This window comes from Stomoxys calcitrans, chromosome 4 (assembly GCF_963082655.1).
Source record: "Stomoxys calcitrans chromosome 4, idStoCalc2.1, whole genome shotgun sequence".
In the NCBI taxonomy this organism is placed as follows: domain Eukaryota; kingdom Metazoa; phylum Arthropoda; class Insecta; order Diptera; family Muscidae; genus Stomoxys; species Stomoxys calcitrans.
The window spans coordinates 52,742,450-52,769,148 of record NC_081555.1 but is presented as its reverse complement, the minus strand read 5'-3'; the positions used below and the strand labels follow the sequence as shown (position 1 = coordinate 52,769,148).

General features: G+C 37.8%; 1 protein-coding gene across 2 annotated transcripts; it reads left to right on the top strand.

Moving 5' to 3' along the window:
• Nucleotides 1–870: 870 nt before the first annotated feature.
• LOC106086303 (A-kinase anchor protein 1, mitochondrial) lies at nt 871–25,165 on the top strand. Of its 2 annotated transcripts, none has more exons than XM_013250925.2 (5): nt 871–1,053; nt 13,183–14,370; nt 14,444–14,834; nt 15,018–15,151; nt 23,006–25,165. In XM_013250925.2, the coding sequence occupies exons 2-5, from the start codon at nt 13,204–13,206 to the stop codon at nt 23,072–23,074; spliced, it is 1,761 nt and encodes a 586-aa protein (XP_013106379.1). In that variant the 5' UTR covers nt 871–1,053; nt 13,183–13,203; the 3' UTR covers nt 23,075–25,165. The 2 variants fall into 2 exon arrangements, with proteins under 2 accessions (XP_013106379.1, XP_013106377.1); XM_013250923.2 differs by lacking the exon at nt 871–1,053 and adding an exon at nt 7,492–7,960.
• The last annotated feature ends 1,534 nt before the right edge of the window (nt 25,166–26,699 follow it).

Genomic DNA, 26,699 nt, shown 5'->3' with positions numbered 1-26,699 from the left:
AAGTAAATAGAGATTAAATAAATTTAATAATTTCCAATAAACAATATTTTTATTTTTTACTTACCTTTGCCTTTTTGATCCATTTTGGCGTTAGCATTTGCATTTTCATATTTATGCTGTTTTCATAAAACAGCTGAACTTTAAAAAGCATCTGTTCAAAGTTGCAAATTTCTGCTAGCAAAAAAGTCCCCGTAGAAATTTGTAGGTTCTCTATTTTCGAACTATCAAAATTTAGGCTCTCTCGCGCTATCTTCTGCTGGCAAATAAAGTACGCAAACGACATCCAGTTAAAATTTGTGCAAATTTGCACAAATTTTTGAGTTCCCGTGCACAGTTTGTGTCGTGCGACTACCCATGACATATTTACCAGGTAGTGTACCGTAAACAGCGCGAAGTGCATTATCTGTCAACGAGTTTTGGTTATAGTTAACAACGAAAAATGGTGCAAACTAGTAACATACACAAAATTAGATTTGCCCTAATTGACAAATATAGCACTTAATATTTTGTTGTTGGGCAACTGGCACTACCTGTAAATTAATATATCTTGCCTCTACCCATGCCATAGTTACCAAGTAGTGTACCGTAAACAGCTGAGTACAATTTTTTTTACGAAGTGCAGTATCTGTCACACAAACAACGAAAAATGCCGCGAACTAGTAACATACTCAAAATCAGAGTTGCACTAATCACTAATTTTGACAGATAGTGCACTCAATATTTTGTTATAGAGCATCTACCGCTACCTGTAAATTAATATATCTTGCGCGAAACTCGCATGCAACGGCGGCATTGTAAAGGTAATTTGCGGCGTAACGGTTACCGGTAGCGGCACGACTTGGATTCCCAATACATTGGCTTTGTAGTCGTTTGCTAGCCGGCCATGTTATTGAAAAAGACTATTTTTCAAGACACGTGTTTAATTCCACAATTTTATGCTAAAAATACTGTGAAAATCCCATTTAATTGAGGAAAAAAGTAGAAAAAACATTGCAAATACCTTTAAAGCATAAGAATTTATAGAAAAACCTTAGTTTTTTGTGATTAAAAAAGGTAGGTGGGTCGAAAATGTTACGGTGACCCAAACATAACCTAAATACATAAAAAGAGTTGTGGAAATATTGAGAAAAAATTGGCAAAAATAGCTTTCGTTGGAAATTCGTTCATGAGATGCGAAGAGAACTGTGCAGAGCCATATATCCATAAATGTGGCCAAGTGAAAATTTTCGTAATGTCTTTTATGAGTCCAGTAAATGTGTGTTGTTATTGATGCAAATTTTTAATGTTGTGGAAGGAGTTCCTTGCTGTGAGAATACAATTTAGATTCGTCGTTGTGGATGAGAGGGGAGTTGACGGTGATGTGTTTTATAAGTTTTTTTGTTGTAGGGGTTTCTTGTCTGTTTCACGTAAAGCATAATCGATAGTGCCAACACCTCGTTTTTCGGGTTTTCGTTCAAAAAGAAAGAATTTAAAATAATTTAGTAAGAAATATTATCGGATAAAACTTTTGACTACATGGCTGTTGTTTGGCAGTAGAATAATAATTGTTAACTGTTAATAGCTACAATGCCTATCGACGACGTCATTTGTTCCAAATTTTGTATCAATCTTTGGGCAAAGTCCACATAAAAATTGGTGACTAAAATAATTGTTTAATATAAATTTGCAAATTCATTATTATCAAAAATAATATATACATATGTAGGTATACGGGGAAAGTATGGGGATGCATAATTTATGTATGTAAATATTAATATGTCGTCCGTCTGTCTGTCTGTCTTTATCTTCTATTGCGTTTCTTTTATTACATTTGTTGTATTCTTTCCTTTCACAAAACTTATGCTATGTATGTCTGTTATGTGTAATCAGCTGAGTGTGTTGTTGCGTTGAGTCCACGACATTTTTTCTATTTTTCATTACGATTGCTAGATTTCTCATTGGTGAGTTATATATTTGTTGATATTATTATAACCTGTGCAATTTAGATTAATTTTGCGCATCATTTTTAATGATCATCAATCTGTACACAGCATTAATTGGGAGGTGCTATATAAGTGTTTTTATAAATGCACATACGTTTGTATGTGTATATTTTTGTTAGCCATGCGGCGGTGCTCTTTTTTGTTGCTTATTCGGTTAGTTTGCCTGTCGATCCCAAATTTTCGAATGTTTCAAAAATGTTGTTGTTTTTACAACAACAACTTACATTAAATAGGATGTAATGCTTGCTGTTATTGTAATAACCTTCATTTCTCTTCACATCTTTGCTATGGACTCTGTGGTTGCTACAAAAGATAGTGAGAGAGAGAGAGAGAGGGCAGAGAGTAAGTCAAATACCGAATGAGCACGGCGTTTTTCAAGAAGATGGACGTAAACAATAAAAAACAAAACAACGTGTTTCAAATGCCATTCTTTGTCTGGCAACTTCCCTTTGGATGAGAAACGAACACTGCAATATAAACTAGATGGACGTATAAATTCATTTGTTCAAGAAATCCATGAACAATTCGTACACAACGTTGGGGTTGGTTTAAGGCGAAACGAGGCAATTGGCCTGTTTTATTTGCCAATCTAGCAAAATCGGTAGCTCATGTATATGAAACCTTAACCCTTTTTTTTGACAATTTTTTTTTTCATTTTTGCTTGAATTCTTCTTTGTTTACAATTCTTGCGCCTTTCAACAACGAAGAGTTGTCTATTACGTTTCACCGTCAAATCTACTAATATGTTCCTTTTCGATTCGTTCGCCAATTTGTCGATTTAAGCTGATTTTGTAGAGAAGAACATGTTGATTTGCCCGGTGATAGCGAACAGTTGGAAAAAATTTGCATGAATTATTGGAAACAGTCTTTGAAACAGATGACAAACTCTATTCGCAGCCAAGAAATTTTGAACAACCAAATTACCCGTAAGAAGAATTCCCTGCATCTTCTTCAAAGAATGACAAGAATTCCCTGGATCTTCTTCAAAGAATGAGAAGGTCAATATGAACATACTTTTTTTTTTTGATTGATTGATATTTATTAAGTATGTTGTAATACTTTAGTACTTCTACAATACATCACATTTTTCAACATATTTCCAATTTCTTATAAATAAGGTACATATCAAGGTGTTGTTCTAGCAGTGTGTTGTACACTGAGGCGTCAGCCCTTGCCGATGAAGAACTCCATCGGCCCAAACCGGTATGTACCATATTTTTTGATCATTTTTGTGTATTTAGGGCGAGTCTTTGTTTAATTTTCAGACATTTGAGGGAATCCAGCATGGTAGTGATTGGTGTATATTTGCTACATTTGAGTATTACTCTCATTGCCTTGTTCTACAGTTTTTGAAGCCTTTCCATTTGTGAATCATTACAGCATGTGTATGGGATTATTGATCCATATTCGAAATGTGGTTTTAACATTGTATTGTAAACATTTATTGCCGTAAGAACAGTCATATGTTTTCTTATTCTGTTGAAAAATCCTATTTTTTTCCATTTTTTTTTACACACGAAATTAATGTAATCATTTTAAACTAGTCTTTTGTCAATAAAAAATCCTAAATACTTTATGTTATCAAATTTTAAAATGTTATTGATGCTATTACTCTATCCATTCTTATTTCCATAAGTTTGGTTTTTTTATTCATTCAGTTTATCCATACACACTTATTTTGTTCAGTTCCGATGTAATTTTTTCAAAGTTCGCTGTTATCTCCTTCTGTATACATCAGGGTATAAAATAATTCACTTTCTGTAAGTATGGGCATGTCGTTGATATACAACGTGAAAAGCAATGCTACAATAATTGATCCTTGTGGTACACCGTTGCCGATTTCTTCAGAACGGATGCCGTTTATTTTTGTAAATTGTTTGCGATTGCTTAAATATGATTTGAACCAGTGGTTTTCTTTACCGCATATGTCGTACATATAAAGCTTTGCTATTATAAGGTCCCGATCTATTGTCTCAAATGCTCTCTCAACCTTTAACCGATGAGGTGATATTTTTTGCGTACTTTGCGATGTGGTAGTAAATTTTACCCGATTTGACTGAAATTTTGCACGCGATGTTTCGTCATTACTGCCAACATCCATGCTAAGTATGACACAAATCGGTTTTAAGATCTTTAACAATTATTGCACGGAACATAAACTGATTAAACCTATACTGGACGTAATTAAAATATCGCACACATTCAATGGAGTTTCTTATCACACATATACTCTCGACAAAATATTTGTTTAGCTGGTCGTCTATTTGATTATTTTTCGTATACCTTACAAGGCTTTTGATTTTTTCCACATGTCCTTCTGATTGTCCGCATAAAAAATTTGATCATAAAGATGGCGACAACCATCGATACATTAGTTTGGCTGATTTTCAATCATTTAATTAATGAAGTACATGTCGTCAACTTACCGTAACATAATATGATATAGCTGTATAGCGATTTCTCGAATAAACTTCTTGTGTTCACAAATGATTTTTTAATCGGATTCTCTACCAAGTGGTGTCGCTATGCCGTACGGATTCGGTAATAAAAAAAGATTCCCCTTATCATTGAATTTAAATATTATTCGGGCTGCACTGATTGATATGAGAGAATTTTCTCCAGTTCCTTAATGGAATGTTCGTGAAATTTAGTTTAGTATATTTTCCAATCGACCATTAATTCCGTTTTGGGAAGTTGTTTTTGGTATCCCCAAATTTGAATATGACCTTCGTACTTTACTTCCAAAGACTTTAAATTTGAGTCCCATTCAACCAATGTGGTGTTATTTTTGATCCCAAATTTGAATATTATTTTCGCGCTGTACTTTCAAAGACTTCATTTGTGTCAAATATCGTCCCAGTCGACCGATATATCGCTTTCGCGATTTGCTTGGGCTTGGGTCGCCCTATGAAACTTAGCACCCAAATTAAACATGCGATTCTTACTCTACTTCAACAAATAAAATCTTTTATTATAATTATTTAAATTTTTTTGCCTTTATTGCTTAATTTGTTTGAGGTAATCGTAAAATAATGTAAGTGCACTTCGTTGTCACAGAATTTATTAATCAAAATTAAAAATCACAATTATTGTAAAAATATGCGTTTTTAGAATAATTGTGAAAAACAAACATAGTACACGCCATTATATAGAAAAGCCGAATTGTTGTGCTTTGTTTTTTGTATGTTTGTCATCCTGAAAATGTCGAAAATGTAATTAATTATTTGTTATTCGAAAGAGTGAGCGGGAAGGGGAGACACTTTCCATTTCCTGGCGGTGGGTGGGTGCACCGATTACAATGAAATTTTGTTTGCACCTTTATGGTTATCCAGAAAAAAACGAATAGGGCGGATAGGACAATTGGATCTCAAATGAAAGGTTTTTGAATACGAAAAATTGGGACAATGGAGTATGAAATGAAATATTTATTTTATATTTTTAGTGTTTGGAAGTAGAGTAAAAATTTGGGGCCTGGTCACTTAATTGAATTTAGATGTTTATCAATCAAAATGTACATTTTTCGAATCACAAGAGTCGATATCAATTATTGTTTGTTCGAGATCCGATTGCTCTGTTGGCATCGAGAAACATTTATTTGTTCGTTTATATATTTACTCACCCAAATAGGAACGCAAAAAATTGTGATTTTTTGTTTATTATAAGCAATGATTTATTAACTATTCAGGGCAAATTTAACTTGAATTGAAACAAAATTCGTAGATGATTTCGGTCCGATTTCTTGACGAATGTCTTTCAAAATGCGGTCCGATTTCGTACCGATTTCTTGACGAATGTCTTACAACTGATCAAACAAAACAAAAATTCCAAGGCAACAGTTAACGATACCACACGCAATTAAAAAAAAAAACACTCACACAAAAACCACCACTTATGCAAAATAATAAATGAACCAAACAAAACATTACTCCGACTAGTCGTGCAGAAATCATTACCATTTCATCCCTAAATGTCGGAACAGAGACAAAAAAGTCGCTCAGACTTTAGAACCGATTTCTTTCCGGATTTGGTAAGAATTGTCGTATGTTTCGTACGACTATGTGCAGACATGTCAGACAAAGTCGGATCATATTGTAAGCTGTGTTGTTTCCGGCCACTACAAGAAACGGCTGAAACGCAGCACATTGTTAATGTTTTTGAACGAAAAACAAAGTGCACAGGGGGCTATATTATGTGTGAAGCCTTTTTTTTATCCATTTTCTGCAGGCCCGTTGTGATTCGATACACATTAAGGTGGCATTTTAAAAATAAATAATGTTTTAATACTATGAAGCCGGTTCCCGAATTGACACTTTTCGGCTCTATATTACTTTATTTGCTTATCTTATATTTTATATTTTTATTTTAAGAATCACTTAGAACTTTTCTGGCTCAACCTTATACCAAAATTGAATGTATGATTCCTACTTTACTCTTAAAGTTTTTTCATTTGGTTCCGATATTTTCCCGGCCAGCCGGTATGTTAGCTTAGAGATGTTCTCGGCGGGTCCATACACAATTGTTGCAAAACTCGGACTTTATTCTCAAGCCCGTTCGGGTTTTGTTTTGGATTGGGGTTGCCTCTCTTTTGTTTTCTACTCGTAAATATCTCTTTTGGATGCTCCCAACAACCACTTCAGACTGAACGATTTCGCATTGAACTCTAATAACGTATCATTTATAAGAATACGAACTTGCTGTTTATTGATATTGTAGCCACACACCCGCATAAGTAAGGTTGTTCCGGTACCTAGGACCGATCGTCGCGGGAACGTTTTATCCATTGGTTATTTAAAGGACCCTCTTGTTTTAAGACGAATCCGAACGGCGTGCTTCTTAGCCATACCATTTAACATGTCTAGATAGGGGGATCACCACCGCTGGACATAGCCAGACATTCTAACAACTGTGCCACGGTAGTCTCTAGAAGGCTGGGCGTTGTTTTACCTCAGGTGATCAAGGAAGGTTTTGACCATTCTCTTGTGAAGCCTAGCCTATTGCATTACATACAAGTTTATTCGAGTTTCAATAATTATAAAATAACCAAAGTTAGTTTAGTCTTGTTTTGCAACATTCCTATATAAATTAAAGGCTCCTTATTATTGACCTAAGTTTTATTCTATACATCATAGGATGTTGTTCATGCGAAAATGTTTGAAAATGCAATAAGAATGTTTTTAAATACATGATATTTGATTGAATAATTTACGTGCCATTAAAATTCATTTCATAAAAACCAATTATTTTAAAACGTAGTTAAACGCATAAAAACCAAAAATACAACTCAAAGATGTGGTGCAGTAAAATTTGTTACATTTCGAAAGAAGAACATCTAGCAAACCGCTAAAATCACATTAAACGCACGATGAGAGAAGATATTAGTGTAAAAGAAATACTACGGAGAGAGTACACAGAAAATACACTCATGTGTACCGTTTTGCACAAAGAGGGGTGAAGCATAAAGAAAATACGGTACTTTCCTTTTAGTTAATGTCTGGTTAACAAATAATTAAGATTGTCTTCTAGTATGCCGACAACGATTACGAAATACAGTCGCGTCTATACACTGCTGATGAAACGATAAGAAAAATTTTTCGAAATGAACTATTAACGATTAATGTGTGATATTTTATAGAAAATCAATAAAGTTTCTAAACGGCTGGCGGCAATTGAAAGGAAACAAAATTAAAAAGAACATGAAATTAAATTTCAAACAAAATTTTTTCATGAAAATTTTTGGCATACAAGTGTTTCAACCGAACAGAAGAATTTTGTAACGATTTCATAATACAACGACAAATATCCTCCTGTGTGCATAGTTTTTTCTACCAAGCTAAAAATAAGATAAATACCTTACAAGAAACATTTATTTTTATATTACGATTGCTTGGATAGAAAAAATCACAGATCTCCCCCTCGACCCTCATTAAATTGTTGGATCCCCATAAGAAAAACATAAGCTGTTGATAAGCAAACAAGCCGTAAGCAATTGAGTGTCTGTTTTTTGGATTTCAAAAGTTCTTATTTGAGTTGGAAACCTTTGGCATGATCGTGTTTTATAACCTTTCGGTCTGTCTTCGTTATCAGTCCATTGTCCATTCTTTACTCCGACGACCAACAGATGTGTTTCGTCGTGTAGTGTTTTATAAGATCGGATGGTTAATAGATCTATCTACGTGCATATATATTTTGTATATACATATAAACAACGTATATATTCAATATAATTTGTAGTTATCAGCGGTGTGTGTATACGCCAACCGCCGTTGAGAATTTAGCAAAAAATTGCGTACATTTATTTGTCTTCTTCAGTCAAGTTGTTTTATTCTAAAAATACTTATGTTATGCTGAAAATATATATTTTTATGTTGATCGATATGTATGTGGTGCGAAACTAAACGATTTTCAAAAAAAAAAATCAAAAAAACAATACAAAAACGTATTTTATTTTGTTTTTTTTTTTATTCATTTCGTTAAACGATCATTTTTTGTGGTTGTGGCACTGCCAGGAAAGTAGTTTCATAAATAGATAGAAGCCATTTGTATGTAAGTGCATAGTTTTTTGTTGTCTAGTTGTTATCCTCTGTATGATATTGAAAGTTTGTAGCTGTGTGAAAATTCGGTTGGTTTGTTGGCCCATCATCATTCCCTTTTGGCGAAGGCAAACTTTGTTTATATCTCATAATATGTGATACATGTACGAGTATGTATGTACGTTGGTCAGTATGAGTTGGTATAATTGTTGCTACGAGCACGTGATTTTTTTTATTGTTTTGATATTTAGCTTGAAGGAAGTGTTTGTTTTTCTTTTGTATAAAAAACACATATGTACGTAAATATATGGAATGATTCATTTACAAACAATTTTAATAGAATGTCTAGATGATATTGAATATGGAATAAAGAAACTGATATTAAATAAAACAAAACAAATTTTCCAAATTTGTACCAATTTATTTCATGGTTTAATATCCTGGCAACGCAATAATAGCTGCGCGGCGACCATCCATAATCGAATATATATACGTATTTCTAGTCAAACATACTTTTAATGGTGTTTAGTTTTCTGTCCAAAAATGCAATACCATGGACAAAATATAAAATAACATAACAAAGCATGAAACAATTTAAGAAATACAAACGCTTAATTTACGCTAAAAAAAGAGAAGTACAACAAAAACGTTAAAAACAAAACTTTTATACTTTACGTTATACTTCTCACGCGGGAGAGAGTCGAACTTATTTGAACATGAGAATTAATATCACAAGAGTGAAGAATTTTCTACTGATTATTGAAGAGATTAGATTGGTCACGGATCACACGCCATTAGAAAAAGTTCTAATACTCTAAATCACTACTTATAGATAAGTTTCAACAAATTAAAATGTTTAGGGTAACACAAGAAAAGGTTTTTATTGAAGAAAAAGTTTTGTACGACTGACGACAAGAAAAAGAAAACCATGCATCAAGTCGTATTTAATAAGGTGGCCGCATCGGCAAATTGCTACAACAAAGCAACTTTTTTTTGGGAACTTGATATATCAACATTTGTAAACAGGGCGAAGAAATTTCTATTCGCCGTGACATTTAAAATTTTCGACAAATTTGCTTCGACTAATCAGAAGAAAGTTTATTAATTTTTGAGTGTCAAATAAACAAATTTAAAAATGTTAAAAATTCCTATTAGCTCCATATAAAATCACCAAGATGGCACAATCCCATGGCAGCCGGTTGTACGTACCGGATTGACCCGATGAATTCCTTCATCGGCAAGGGCTGCCGCCTCAGTGTACCACACACTGCTATTACAACAACAACAACCAAGATGGCAGGTTTAAATATTTTTCACTAGGTTGTTGTAGCGGTTAACTAGCTACCAATAACTTACACAGTAGACCAGGGTAGTTCTAGCTCAATTCCAATGGGGCTGGGATTGATTCCAACATCATAGACGTTTGTCTCTATTATAACCAGGGACCACACCTCACATGTGTCAAATGCATGACTCTCTGGTGGACATGAGGATTCATCCTGAATTGAGTTTATACGATGTTGATGGGCAATATAATTAGCGTACCATAGCAAAGGGCTCCCTTTATGGGGCTCTTGGATAATTGTGGGACTTCTAGGTAATTTGAAAAGGAGGGAGCTAAAGTTTGTTGGCTACGAGGATGACGTTTTCATCTTGGTGTGTGGCCGTTCCGAGAGCATATATTGGGTTGCCCAAAAAGTAATTGCGGATTTTTTAAAAGAAAGTAAATGCATTTAATAAAACTTAGAATGAACTTTAATTAAATATACTTTTTTTACACTTTTTTCTAAAGCAAGCTAAAAGTAACAGCTGATAACTGACAGAAGAAAGAATGCAATTACAGAGTCACAAGCTGTGAAAAAATTTGTCAACGCCGACTATATGAGAAATCCGCAAATACTTTTTGGGCAACCCAATAGTATGCTTACAAGATTAGACAATCCCCGAAATATAAAGTTGGTGCTATTGACCAATATGAAGTAATTTGGTGTGTTCAGGGGACTTCTCCCAAATGGGGTGGAGCTATTGCTCTCACTACGGTTGGGCTTCTAACAAGAAATTGCAATGTCAACACTTTGAAATCGAGCTGGTTGACGGTTGTGCACCTATTGTGGCACTGCCTGAATTGGTGCAGGATTGTGACTAAATGAACTCTTTTTTTTCCTGTCTAAATTATTTGCACGCACACAGACCTTTCCCCATTTTTGACCGCAATAGGGACTTGCAATGGCAGATTGGAGGGAACTTCTTCAGCCCGCCTGTCCCCCATTATTGTCATTCCTGTTGGCTCCTTATCTTCTTCATTTTTATATCTGGCATTGTACCGCCGTAAATTTTGTCTTTTTTCTTCGTCACTTTTTGAATCAATTTCGAGTGCGACGCAATAAACCTAAGTTCCCTGTTAGACGCGTACCTAGATAGTGGTATGCATCTTATAATCTCACTCTAAATATTTATTTTGAAGTTTAAATTTTTATAAGGCCAATTCAAAAATGATTTGACATATCAAATTGATGCGGCCACCTTATTAAATACGCCTTGGCATTTTATTTCCATTCAAAACAAAGCATACTTGATTAAATTAAAAACAATAACAGAGTATCAATACCACAAGTATTTAATTGCATATTCTAACAATTATTAACTTTATAACATTTTCCAAAATTATGTACAAGTTAAGCAAAAGCACAGCTTGAACATAATTTTTGGAGATATATGGCTTTATAATTCTTCTCTTCAGATCATCTTTGAATCGATATATTTGGAATATTTGAATGCAAATAAGTTTTGATCGATTTTGCAGCTGTTCAAGGTTCTTTTCGAAGATATCTGTCATTGGTTAGTCTTTTGGCTTAGCAGTTCTTCGCGGGTATAAAACCAGCACAACAAGATCAAATATTATATGTTAGTGTGCTGATTTGCAATAGACTACATATAATACATTGAGTTTTATCTTAAATTTAATATTAATATTGTAAATTAAAAACAGTACTAAATATATAGTAAGGAAATTTGTGTTTCCTTTGAAGAAAGAGGTATCAATGTTTATACTCTGTATTTTGGGTGGTAGGTTGTTGCAGAGACGAACACAATTCACAATCAGCCCTATTCTGAATAACAATTCCCTGGGAGTTTTTTCCCTACTCCCTCTTACCCTATTTTGAATAACAATTCCCTGGGCATTTTTTTCCTGCTCCCTTTTCCTTATTCTAAACAAACTTCGAAAAATAGAAATGTCTCCCAAGGAAAAAAGTAGGTATTCTGAATAGAAATAAAAGGGAGTTTAAGATCATAAATATTTTACCACTTCTTACTCTTTGCGAACAATTTATTGTGTACGGAAATTATATTTTACTTTCTAATTAAAAACAAGTAAACATTTTGTAAGGTTCTTATGGCCAAAACTCCATGTACACACCACAGAAGATTCGATACGTTTTTCAGTTTTATTAGTGATGAAATACAATAAAAGTATTGGTATATGATTATTATCTTGATATTTTCATATTTTAATATTCGCCGTCCGGACTTGGATACTAAAGTCCAAGAGTTAAATCGAACAGCATTCATTGATATGCGAGAAGTCTTCGGACTGTTCTTTAATGTAATGTTCGTGCATGTGCTCCGCTCACCAAAAGTTATGTCAAGGTCGGGAAGAATAAGTCGTTTTCCGGCAGCACTATATTCAGAAGCCGTCGCAATTATAAGCCATTAAAAAAGCACTCGGCGTCCGTACTAGATAAAAGCAGACCGCCACAGCATACATGATGATGAAGTAACAGAAGTAAACCTTTATAATTCTCCCTAAAGTAGTTCGGCTCAAGAACGGTCCGGTCCGGTCGATTGACCCACCTTAATTCCTTTTGGCAATGGAAAGCCCCCAACGTGCAGGATGTGTGTCCCTTATTCAACCAGGACAACCCGACATAATAATCTTGTTCACCGTCAACCAGGTCACATTGAAATCATTTCAATTTAGACATCGCTTGTTAATGAAAACAGAATGGTGTTATCGCAACACAGAAAACCGTCACAAGTTGAAGGCCATAATTGTGCGTTATGAAAATACAAAAAGTAGAACAAACGTTACAGAAACAACTTCAAACACGTTTGTAGCATTTTTTAAGAACATTAATACATTAATAAATGACTCCTAAACTATCTACTGATTTTGGTCAAAATTCTACTAAGAGACAAGATTTATGGAAATTTTTCTAAAACAAAATTTTTATGCAATTTTTTCCTTAGACAAAATTCCTAATCCTAGTTTTGTTGGAAACTTTTGACTGAATATTCATATATATATTTCTATAGAAAATTTTCGGCTTTTATTTTTTGTTTTAAATTAATATTTTCCTAATCTTCCTTATTGTGGTTGTCGAATGTCTACTTCGACAGCAGTCGTTGTCGTTTAGTAGTAGAAATATACAATATCCAAAATCCATATTCGACAACGGTAATACCATTTTGTAAAAATGACTAATATGCGAATATATATAAGAGTGGATATGTCAATTAACATCTTTAATGATTGATTTCTCCCATAAAGCTAAAAATAACTAAAAAGGTTATCTGCTTTCAAAAGCGAATAAAGGGCTCCAATCTTTTGATTTTTATAGATATTTTTTTTTATTTATTTTTAAAAATATAAATATTTTTTATTATTTCAGATTCTTCAAGATTCATCGAAAATGGTATCTGGTCGCCCACTTTTATACCTGTCACTGCCTGGTGTAGCATTTATTCTTGGTGTGTTTTGGTTTCGGCGTCGAAATAAAACTCGTTTAGACAATGATAAAAAACCAGGCACAGTCAGCAAGAAAGTTATGCAAGAGGATGTAGGAGCCCATGAAGATCTACTCACAAAATCAACATCAAATAGTAATAATAAGGCAAAACCAACTTCTTCCCCAACAAAGTCGATGAACATAAATGGAACTGTACCAATTGATGATGACAATCCAGCAAATCGACTATTCGGCAAATCAGCACCCATAAAGATTGTACAAAATGGTCGTGGCCCATCTCCGGTAAAACAGACGCAGCAACAGATTGACTCTGAAGTATTAAAGACGAAAATACAAGATGCAGAACATAAACTTTTGCGATCCATTGAAGAAGATTTTGAAAATCTCTCCTCTCCGGTCGATCTTCCAGATTCCATAAATAACCGCATGTCATTTTACTCCCGTAACGTTGATATTAAAAAAGACAAACCAGTAGTTATAATGGCCACGACCACACCCAAAATATCACCGGAAAATTCCTTTTTAGAAAGTAAATATACCAAAGATTGTGAAGAGAATAATAACGTTGAGGAAAACTCTAGTAGAAAAAATGCAGCAACGGCCAATGACTTGAACTCGGAGAATGTTTCAAAAACAAATGTAGAAATGAAAAAATGCCCGGCCGAAAATGAAATAGCACAGACAGAAGATGTTAACGACAAACGTAATGTGGAAGCCGCCAGTCCTTCTTTAAGTTTATGTAGTGTACAATCAGGAGATTCTGGAAAAGGATCCAGCTTACCTAGATCTGAAGCTACACGTGCAAAGACGACATATGAATTCTTTTTGCCTAACAGTCTTGTGTGTCACCTTTACGGACGTAAGCGTTCATACATCAATCAAATCAAGTCAAAAACAAATGCCGCAGTTGCTTTACGTAAAAAAGTGTATCCTGGCAAATTGCGCGTTTGCGCCATTGATGGCACCGAAAGTGAAATACAGGCTGCACTGGCCATGATACGTCAACGTTTGCCGGCCAAGCGTTATCCTAATTTGACAATGCAAAGAATTCACTTTGCACTTCCGCAATCTGTAGTTCCTCTATCAACTGAAAGTATGCTTAATCTTCAGGTAAAGGAAATATGTTTGACGATTCTTGCACAATGTGATATTTACTTGATTTTTTGGTCTCGATCTCTTCCAGCTAAATTTAATTGAAGGTATTAATAATGATGTTGTTGTAAGTGCTGTTATATCGGGTGCTCACATATTTGTACAACAGCCCTTACATCCCACACATCCTTCATTGGCTGTTTTACAAAAATGCCTATTTGAGAGTTATTCAACAGCAGATACTCCTCTATTGCCCGGCGTTGAGCTAAACGCTGTGTGTGTTATGCCTGTAAACGGCATCTGGTACCGTGTACAAATTGTCAATGGAGACATTGAAGATGCAGAACGCTGCATTGTTAAATTCTTAGATTTTGGAGGTTATATGAATGTACATTTTAATGAATTAAGACAAATACGGTCTGACTTCATGACAGTACCATTCCAAGCCACAGAATGTATACTTTCAAATGTAGAGCCAATAGGTAAAGTACTTTACTCCAAATAAACTCAATTGAATAAACCTGATTCTGATAGCCATCTGTAAATTGGCCCAGGCAATCGTTACCTCATTACAATATCTGTTTTTCAATTGAGTGTCTTTGAGAGAACCAATACATAATACAATTTTTTTTATTATATAATCCTTTTGTAATATTTATTTCCAGACACCTGTTGGTCTCCAGAATCTGCTGATATTTTATGTAGATTAACCAAAGGCATTGTTCTGCAAGCGCAAATCGCTGGTTACAATTCACATAATATACCAGAGATATTTTTGTTCGCTTGCTTAGGCCCCAATGTGAGTATTCTACTCTTTTACTTAAAAAAGAGTTGATAAATGAAATACTGAAATGCAAATTCAATGGAAAATCCTTAAAAATGTTATCCAAATTAGGGTTTGAATTTTGCATAGTGATGTATTGTACTTAAATATCTAAAAACGGATGTATGCTTTGAAAAAACAAAACAAAGACAAGAGAAGTAATTCGTATTGGTTTTGTGCGGCAAGGATGGGAAGGCGTATAGTCACCTCCATGACACAACACACATAAGGAGCTGAGCAAAAGGGATTGGAATCGGTCAATAATATGTATTAAGGAATCGTTGTATAATGTAAAATGAGTAATTTCAGAATTTCGTCGTGTGTCGGATATTCTTCTTCACAATTCTTCAGTATTGTAGGCAACATCTAGTACAAAAAATTTCGGCCGGTGTTCAATCCCATGGCAGCCGGTTGTACGTATAGGATTGGCACGGTACGTTGTTGTTCACACTGCTAGAACAACAACAACAAAAGGCCTGTTCCGGTCCGGACAGATCGCAGCGGAAACTATAGCCATTGGTTATTAAATGGCACCAATAACTCGAGCATAATTGGCACTCAGTATTTAAGCAAGAGCTGGTGACGATGAACACCCAATCCCATGGCAGCCGGTTGTACGCACCGGATTGACCCGGTGGAACCCTCATCGGCAAGGGCTGCCGCCTCAGTGTACGTGTTCGTCATTTTTTTTTGTCATGGGAGAGGCACATCCCGGAGTGTCTTCTCCGCAAGCTTCTGGTCCGTGCCGGGATTGAAAAGAACCCCGGACCCTTGTTCTGTTCGGTTTGGCAGAACCGCCTTCATCATCGGTCGGTGTAGGTGAAGTGTAACCGGTGCATGGAGTGGGTACATTTGGGGTACATGGGAGTAAAGTCATACTGGTTATGTCGCAAAGTGCTGTGCGAACATAGCCAGCAGTGGGTCATAAGCGTCGTCGTCGTCACCTTCTGCGTCCTCGTCTTCGGACTATGTGACCCCCCGACCTCTCCTGTATGGCAATATACGCAACGGCAGCATCCCAGCCCAAATATTGCCAGGCCAGTGCCGGGATGTGTATCGTTTTTGCAGCTAAACTACAACGGACTCGGTGGCAAGATCGACGAGATTGTGGATTTCATGAGTCGGAAAGATAAAGTGGTCGCAGCGATCCAGAAGACAAAGAGCTATACAACGTGTAAATACCGCCGGTTGGTAGCAGTGTCCCGATTAATGGCCAAGCTTACAATCCCGACATAGTGGGTTACTATATGGCCATAATCGCCTGGTTCTAGGGGACTTTAATGCGCATCACACATTTTCCCCTAGATAACGACCAGCGTGGCATAGCTTTGGCAGAGCAGATTGAAGGATCCACTTTTTGCACGGTGAATGAGGATGCCCCACTAGGATTACGAGGGGGTGTAGTAGCTCACCAGACAACTCCATTGCATCCCCAGATCTACTGAGTGACGTATCCTGGCAAGCCGTCATTTCTTTGGGGTCAGAATTTACACCATCGACCGACCACTCGACTTCATAACCTCCGAGCGCCGGATGTTTATCAATCATAAGAAGGCCGATTGGGCTGGCTTCAGAGAGTCCGAGAGGAAATTCCGAGACGCAGCAGCCTCTCGCTTTATACCAACCGGTCGAATTCCCCCACGTGCGGCCCAATTTACCGGCGCAGCAGTGGTACTCGCAGACGAGAGTGATGGAATTCGTGGTACGAATTCCCCACGAACTCCAGAATCAGCGAGCTGAATCTGGAAATAAACAGGGTAGTCAACGAACATAAGTGGAGTTTGTGGCTGGAATACTTGGAGCAATGTAACTTAGGCACCGGTGGAGGCAAACTGTGGTCTACTGTTAAGTCACTCCCGAACCCCTGTAGACGGGATGACAGGACCTCAGTCACTTTTGGCGAAAAAACCGTGACTGATCCGAAGAGATGCGCCAGGTTGTGCATCCCGAGAGTGCCAGAGCAAGGAGGAGAGCCATTCGCCGTATTCGTGGTCCTCGAGCCGATGAACAGCAATCACAATTTACCGTGGGCGAAGTTACGAATGTCATCCGTGGCGCCAAATCATCTAAGGCGTTGGGCCCCGACGGAATCTCTACATTGATGTTGAAGAATCTGGATTCACCTGGAGTTAAGGACCTTTCTACTGACCTCAATCTGTCTTTGAACACTCTTATAGATCCCGATGTCTGGAAATGGTGGAGTGATCCCGTTACTGAAGCCTGGAAAGGACCCGAGTTTGGGAAGTTTTACGGACCTATCTCTCTTCTCTCACCAGTGGCAAAGACGCTTGAGGCATTAATCCTTCCGAGCCTCGTAGGAGTATCAACATGGATTTCGAACACTGCATAGCACAACAACAGCTTTGCATGCCATCACCTCACACATTTGCCGTGGTTCCAACAGCCCAGGCCACGTGATAGGACGGTCTTCGTGGCACTGGATCTATCGAAGGCATTCGACACGGTCAGCCATGCCAAATTATTTGAGGACATCGCCAACACGTCCCTCCAGCCAGGCCTGAAAAGTTGGGTCACGAATTATCTGTGTGGCCGCCAGTCATTTGTGGAATATAGGGATAAAAAGTCGAAGCTCCGTAGAGTGAAACGGGGTTCCCCAAGGTGGGATGATATCTCTGGCACTGTTCAACCTCCTCTACTTATCCTCCATTCCACCCCCTCCAGACGGCATAGAGATCGTATCATATGCGGACGATTGTACGATCATGGCTTCTAATATAATACTTCTAAGAGGTAAGGATCCGAACCAGCTACGCAGAAGGGCCGAAAGGGTCTTGCAGATGGCATACGACTGGGTTACCCCATGGCAGCCGGTTGTACGCACCGGATTGACCCGATGGAATCTTCATCGGCAAGGGCTGCCGCTTCAGTGTACGTGTTCGTCTTTTTTCGTAATGGGAGAGGCACATCCCGGAGTGCCTTCTCCGTATGCTTCTGGTCCATGCCGGGATTGAAAAGAACCCCGGACCCTGGTTCTGTTCCGTTTGCCAGAACCGCCTTCATCATCGGTCAGTGTCGGTGAGGTGTAACCGGTGCTTGGAGTGGGTACATTTCCGTTCTTGCTCTGGCCTAACTTCGCTACGGGAGTATAGTCATACTGGCTATGTCGCTAGGTGCTGTGCGAACATAGCCAGCAGTGGGTCACAAGCGTCGCCTTCGGCGTCCTCGTCGTCGGACTATGTGACCCCCCCGACCTCTCCCGTACGGCAATTTATGCTACTACAGCACCCTAGCCCTACTATTGCCAGGCCAGTGCCGGGAAGTGTATCGTTCTTGCAGTTAAACTGCAATGGACTGCGAGGCAAGATTGATGAGATTGTAGATTTTATGAGTCGGAAGAGCATATCGGTCGCAGCGATCCAGGAGACAAAGCTGACTAACACCTGCAGCTTGCACAGTTGTCACGGCTACAATGTGCTACGTAAGGATCGCTCAAGGAATGGAGGTGGGGGATTGTCCTTCGTTATACACCATTCCGTGCAGTATAGACCTATCTCGCCTGCGCTTGACGCTAGTGACCCATACATGGAATGTATGGGGGTAGCAGTCAGGTCTGGTACTGCCGAGATAGAGATATATAACGTGTATATACCGCCGGTTGGTAGCTGTGTCCCGATTAATGGCCAGGCCTACAGCCCCGACATAAGTGGGTTGCTATCTGGCCATAGTCGTCTGGTTCTGGGGGATTTTAATGCACATCACTCGTCATGGCATTCTCCCCTAGGTAACGACCAGCGTGGCATAGCTTTGGCAGAGCAGATAGATAGCTCCACGTTTTGCACGGTGAATGAGGATGCCCCCACTAGGATTACGAGGAGGTGCAGCAGCTCGCCAGACATCTCAATCGCATCCCCTGATCTCCTGAGTGACGTATCCTGGCAAGCCGTCATCTCCTTGGGGTCAGACCACCTCCCCATAATCCTCACCATCGACCGACCACCCGACTTCATAACCTCTGAGCGCCGGACGTTCATCAATTACAAGAAGGCCAATTGGACTGGCTTCAGAGAGTATACAAATCGCCGCTTCAATGAACTGCCACCGCCCTCTGATGTGCTTGTGGCCGAGAGGACAATTCCGAGACATCATCAACGCAGCAGCCGCTCGCTTTATACCAGCCGGTCGAATACCGCAAGTGCGACCCAATTTCCCGGCGCAAGCAGTGGTACTCGCAGACGAGCGTGATGGGATTCGTGCTATGGACCCCGCTAACCCCAGAATCAGCGAGCTGAATCTGGAAATAAACAGGGTAGTCAACGAACATAAGCGGAATTTGTGGCTTGAACACTTGGAGCAATGTAACTTAGGCACCGGTGCAGGCAAACTGTGGGCCACTGTTAAGTCTCTCTCGAACATCGGTAGACGGGACGACAGGACCTCAGTCACTTTTGGCGAGATAACCGTGACTGATCCGAAGAGATGCGCCAGGTTGTGCATCCCGAGAGTGCCAGAGCAAGGAGGAGAGCCATTCGCCGTATTCGTGGTCTCCGAGCCGATGAGCAGCCATCACAATTTACCGTGGGCAAAGTTACGAATGTCATCCGTGGCGCCAAATCATCTAAGGCGTTGGGCCCCGACGGAATCTCTACATTGATGCTGAAGAATCTGGATTTACCTGGAGTTGAGTACCTTACCACTGTCCTTAACCTGTCATTGAACACTCTTATAGTTCCCGATGTCTGGAAAATGGGCAGAGTGATCCCGCTACTGAAGCCTGGTAAAGACCCGAGTTTGGGGGAGTCGTACAGACCGATCTCCGTTCTCTCACCAGTGGCTAAGACGCTTGAGGCATTACTCCTCCCGAGCCTCGTAGGAGAATTTCCATTCGCCGAGCATCAACACGGATTTCGGAGACTGCACAGCACAACAACAGCTTTGCATGCCATCACCACACACATTTGCCGTGGCTTAAATCAACCCAGGCCATGTGATAGGACGGTCCTCGTGGCACTGGACCTATCGAAGGCATTCGACACGGTCAGCCATGCGAAATTATTTGAGGACATCGCCAACACGTCCCTCCAGCCAGGCCTGAAACGTTGGGTCGCGAATTATCTGTTTGGCGGCCAGTCATTTGTCGAATTTAGGGATAAGAAGTCAAAAAACCGTAGAGTGAAACAGGGAGTTCCCCAAGGTGGGATGATATCTCCGGCTCTGTTTAACCTCTACCTATCCTCCATCCCACCTCCTCCAGACGGCATAGAGATCGTATCATATGCGGACGATTGTACGATCATGGCATCAGGCCCCCCACCCATTGATGACATCTGCGATAGGTTGAACGTCTACCTCAACGAGCTTGCCTCATATTTCGCTGCAAGAAATCTGAAGATATCCGCCACCAAATCTTCAGCCACACTGTTCACTACAAATACGCGTGAGGTGAATTCTGAGCTGACTGTGATGGTCGATGGAGAATTGATTCCGACCATCAAGTGTCCCAAAATACTTGGCGTCACATTTGACAGCTCCTACACTTTCTCCCCACATGCCACAGCAATCTGCAATAAGGTCAAAAGTAGAAAAAAGGTCCTCAAGTCACTCGCTGGCAGCACTTGGGGTGCAGACAAAGAAACCTTGTTGACCACGTACAAAGCAATTGGCCGGTCTGTGGTAAGTTATGCAGCGCCAGTGTGGTCACGTCAGCTTTGTGACACGCAGTGGAATAATATTCAGATCTGTCAGAATGCCGCCCTCCGAACTGCGACGGGCTGCCTCCTTAGTTCTCATGTGGACCACCTCCACCAGGAGACAAAGATCCTACCAGTGCGAAGACATAACTACATGCTGTCTAAGCAATACCTTTTGGGCTGCTATCGCAGAAATCATCCAAATCATCATCTTGTGGATAGATACCCACCGCCCAGAAGCCTTAAGGTAGATCTACACGATCTAGAGCGTGAGGTCCAGCGCTACAAGAGAGAACCTCTAGATCAAGCGGCATATCAAGCGGGTCTGAACAACATACATGTTGACACGGTAGCAGATGTGTTAATTGGCTACCGGGTGAATGTAGTCCTTGGAGAACGACCGCCACCCATTGCACCCGAAGAAATCGACCTCCCCCGGCAAACCAGAGTGGTTCTGGCTCAATTACGTTCCGGCAGATGCAGCCGCCTCAATTCCCACAGAGCTAGGATTGATGCCGACGTGCAAGATGTATGTCCCGATTGTAACCAGGGACCGCACGATACACGTCACTTGTTTAACTGCCCGGCCAGACCCACTCGACTCAGACCCAGATCCCTGTGGACGCACCCCATCTTAGTCGCGGTGTTCCTGGGTCTTGACACTCAACAGAATCAAGCAGACGAAAGATAGTACACAATAAACTGCTACAACAACAACAACCCCTAGGGGTTTCAAGTCAACCCGGATAAGTCTGAAATCTGCCTGTTCACGATGAAGACGAAGGTGGGCCACCACGTTTCCTCAATTGAAGGATTTCGATATCTGACAAGGTCAAATACTTAAGAGTGAGTGATCTTGGACAGGAAACTGAATTGAAAGTGTCACATTCAGGAGCGTACCCGGAAGGCTCACAAATATTGGGCACTATGTAGACGGGCCGTAGGCTCGAAATGGGGCCTGAATCCGAAGATAGTCCATTAGTCCCTCAATTTCGATGCAACATGGTTCACATATGTAAAACTTCTTGAACACGAATTTTAAAGTTTATATGTGGGTCCATGATCACTCATTAAAATGCAATGGAAAATATTGTTTTCCGAATTATAAAAGAAAGAGTAGCGAGGCGGGTTTAGGTCTATCTACCGACAGAAGCAAATTTATATAGAATATGTAAAAATTAGATCGATGATAAAGAAGTTGTTATGCCATAATGTGCATGTTTTGATCATAAAGAAGATGAAAATTTCGTCTAGAAATTAAGAAGGTGTTGAAAGACTGTTTGTGGGGAGTTTTTATCTTCTATTGTTAACCGCAAGTTCGCTAACGCGAGGGCGTCGAGTGTGAACATTTTTACGGACAGTAAACTCGCAAAAAGGGCAATAACAACCAGAAAGGTAAGGTCACGAACAGTCTTGGAGTGTAAGAAGGAGATTAACGCCTTCTCTGAGGATGGCAAAATCCGAATCGTTTGGGTGCCGGGCCATAGCGGAGTAAGGGGGAATGGCAATGAAGGCCAGAGGACTGCCGTCAACAAACTTGGTTAACCCGAAGCCTTTCGGGTCGACGCAGCCCGGATAAGAGCGTGGGCTATGAACGCTCATGTAGCACACTGGAACAGTGAAACGGTCGGCAGGGCGACGAAAATCCAATGAGAAGATTCGGATTGTGAGAAAACGAGGATATTACTGGAAGGAAGTAAGAAGCTTTTGATATTATAATGTGCAAAATCGATGCGGCAAGTGATAGCATGTGTAGGGTATTTGGGGAGGGTGACATTGGAGCATTTCCTATCTCATTGCCCGGCTTTCGCGGCTAACAGACACCGGCACTTAGGTGGTGGCACAATACCAGACATGAATCAACATATGGACGTGACATGGAAAACATTTACGCAATCCCTGACTTAGATTATCCTTTTCGAGGTTACTTTTTAGTATTTAAAGCTTACAACAAGCCGTTCATTTTCATTTATTTCCTTATACATTATAATTTTTTCAATTGCTGAAGAAGATATAATTTATACGTTGTGAAATTTCAACATTTACTACTGCATAGTGAGGGGTTTACAGTCTATTCGGTTGAAAATAACCATCTATACTGTTAGATCTGATAGAAATTCTATAAAAAAAGGATTTGAAATTATTAAATGCATTTTTTTTAAATTTTGCTTTTCTTTTACAGAATGTTATCTTCATTAACAAGGAGCTTGTTGCCAGGAACCTTGCAAAGTGGGTGGACATTAGAGACTGATTATTTCCAATAATGGAAAAACACACTGAAACAGAGGCTGCCGATAGCAACAATAATAACATTGAAGTGGCCGTTATTAACAAGGAACAACAAAATTAAATAAGTTCTCAAACTAACCATTTTAACAAAATGAAATCATAATTTTAACACACACACATACACACACAAGCGTACGTACACAAACTGGTAATTATTTTAGCAACTCACAACAATGCACTAAAAATTGTGAAAGCCATAGATATCTAAGTAATGGTCCTCTCTCTATAAGTAGCGCCATTGATTGTGAAAGGTGGCAAAGAAAGGCACTTTGCTTAACAGAATGAAAAAGTCCAGTAAGAGTTCAATACGAAAAGTGTGTGAGAACTGCAGTCAGTCAGCGCTCTAGAAAACTTAAAAACAACAAAAAGAAAAAGCTTTTATGTAGGCATCTTTTGTAAATATATATTATAGGTTCTAGCAATTAGTTCATACCACATGCATACATTATTAAAAAGGAGAGAAGCAGCAGAAAGTAAAAAAACGCAAAAATTATACACCACAAATCATATATAATATACTTACCTCCATCCTTCTCCTCATTTACTCCTGCCTATTTATTATATATTTTCGTTTTTTTTTTAAGTTTTAAGTGACAAGAAAAAACAGTCAGTCATTGATATTTTATTACTAACAAACAACAAACAATCTCCCATAAATGTTTCCCTTCCTCTCGGCAATAGTCAATAAATGGCACACAAAACAAAAATCACAAACTCATGGACACCACAAATTTTTGTTGTGGTTTGTTGAAATTCTCTTTAGGAAAAACTGAAAAACATTTATGCTTACTACTTATGTATATAACATTTATATTTTTCTTCTTTTTTTAAATAGAAAATATTGTAATTTCAAATGTAAAAAAAATGTTTGGCATGTTAAGCTCGCTAATCATTGACAAAGCAAAGAACACGTTAAAAGGCATTTTGAATTGTTGCAAGATAGAGGCACATTTCAAAGAACAGAACAGTGGGAGTCAACACCATAAAACTTTGTTTTTAACGATTAACAGCAAATAAACAGGGAAACTTTGTTTGTTTTTTATATTCTCACTGTTTTATATTTAAAGGGTAAAGGTATATAATTTAAAAAGGTTAAAGCTTTTTACGGTGAGATGGTTGTGTCAGAGATTTGTTTTTTTTTTTTTGAAAAGATTTGATAGTTTCCTCTTTTTCTATTCTTCTATGACATAGATCTCTTTGAATCGTTTACACCATCTATGTATAAGTACAGAAATTGGAAATTGACAAAAAAAATCGCAAGTTTGGTCATAGCATTCAAAGTTACATTTTCATTTTGATTTTAGCGTAGATTTTTGTATCTAATTTTTAACATATTTTTTTTTGTTTATTTTTGGTTTGTTTATATTTACTATAAACTAAACATTTTAATGGGAAAACGAAATACTGCAATGTAGAATTTGTTGTGAAACCATTTTTGTTCTTAATATTGGGTTATGTTCATATTCATATTATTTCGTATCCTTTGTCAGCCGAGTTGATAGCGTGCTTGGATTACCAGTGCAGGGGTTGTGGGTTCGATTCCCGGCAGAAGCCTTGGTCTGTCGCTACTGTGGTATCACAATAGACTTAAAATTTTCTATGTGAGTCTGTAAAGGACTGTCACTCTTACCTAACCTAACCTTGTCATATTTTTGAATTTCATATATATACTTTGAAGTTTATAGATTTATAATATACCTTGAAGATTATAGATTTATTATAAAGAAATAATTGCATTGTTCACACTACCTTCCAATAACGTCTTAATACTGCTGAGTGATTGCTAAAAAAGGTCCATACTTATGTTAAAAAAAAAATGCTGATTCGACTTTTGTTAAACAGGTTCCCATTATTGTGCTTACAATCACTGAAACTTTACTGAATTTCAAACTCCCTTTACATACATTAGTTTTGAAATCTCTGACGTTGGTTTAGTTAAGTTTTCGAAAATGAATGGAAGTACTAGTTTGTACACTTGATGTATACCATTCGAAAATGAGAAATTTTCAAGCTGTGGCTGCTTGAACGATATAATAAAACAAAATGCCTTTGATCTTGTGTTTTTAATATTTGGAGCTTGGCTTTCTACGTGTAATGTATTTTTCTTTTAATTTTTCCTTTCTCCAGTAAGTGTCACCATCATTAAAAAAGAAAAAAAAAATAAATAAATAAATACGTCACTACGCGTTAAATTAATAAAAAACTGATTTTGAAATTATAATGCCTTTTTGCCCTGTTATAATTAAACTTATATATCTAACATTAATATTTAATTTCCTTTTTTTTATTAGAATGAGAATATTGTAGGTTTAGTGTTAATCTTTATAATCATAAATTAATTATTGTATTTTATTTTATTTTACAATTAATAATCTTTCGTTTTAGTTAAAGGAACACAAAAAAGAAATTATTACCGAAAACTATTTAAAGCAAACAATGAGTAAGTGGCAAAGGGGAGGGAAGGTAGTAGGCAGGTGGGTAAGAAGCTTGACCAGTCCTCCGCCATTTACTCCTTCAGACTAATCAAATCCGTTGTTATAGTTTCTACCACCCAATAACGTCCTTGTCCTCTTTTATCCTCTGATTTAAAGCATCGTTTAAATGAAGTAATAATAAATGAAAAACAAACATCTTGAAATAAAATGATGTCGTTTTTCCTCTCTTTTTGTTTTTTTTTTGCCTTTATTATTGCTGGTTCATTTGGCTTTTTATATTCTGTAGTTGTATCCAAACCATACACAGTATCATCCACACAAGCAGGCAGACCCACTCAGTAATATAAAAACAAACAATTAAAACACTTTGTAATATAACATTTGACATCTATACAATGAAAAATACAAACATACATATATATATATTTTTTTTTTTTATAAATAATTACATTATAGAAGAAAAGGAGAGGAATTCAATACATTTGAAAGAAGAAGAAAATACATTGCATATATTTTTTGCTATATAAGTTATTTAGAGTTTTACATGAACAAATTATATGAGTACATAACAAACAATTTAACATAGGCAAAACAAAAAAATCCTTTAAATTTAAAATTATTATACAAAAAGATTAATTAACGCAGGAATTTAACTGAAAAGATTGAATTGTTATAAACTTACTACCTACCCTTATCCAAAATATACCACACAAAGCTATTGTACCCCAAATTAAGCAAAACAAAACAAAATAATATATTGACAGACAGACGCGGTCATTATTTTATATGTAATGACCTAAAAAATCATAAGCAAGCAATAGTTTGGAAATTCACGCATACAAAATTTAAATAGATAAGCGCGAACAAAAAGTCTAAATACAAAACAAACAATAAAATTTAAATAAAAATCAATAAAAAAGAAAATCGTTAAAAATAATTAATAACAAGTGTTTTTTTTTTACTTTGTGGCATTAACTTTTCCACCACTCATTTCTAACATATTATATCGGGAGACGACTCAGCAGTTGTTGCTGAACACTTGTCTGAGGAACTATCAACCACATCTCTAAAGTATGGCGGATTGCAGGAAACTGAAAGTCCCACTGCCACGAACAAAATAGGATGGAAGGGGGTCCAAACGGGACCCGACAA

What these genes read in the sequence shown, in the direction of transcription:
- LOC106086303 (XM_013250925.2), top strand. Translation starts at nt 13,204, where the DNA reads ATGGTATCTGGTCGCCCACTTTTATACCTGTCACTGCCTGGTGTAGCA. An exon ending in AAAGTATGCTTAATCTTCAG is followed by an intron (nt 14,371 to 14,443) that starts GTAAAGGAAATA and finishes GATCTCTTCCAG; the next exon opens with CTAAATTTAATTGAAGGTAT. An exon ending in TTCAAATGTAGAGCCAATAG is followed by an intron (nt 14,835 to 15,017) that starts GTAAAGTACTTT and finishes ATTTATTTCCAG; the next exon opens with ACACCTGTTGGTCTCCAGAA.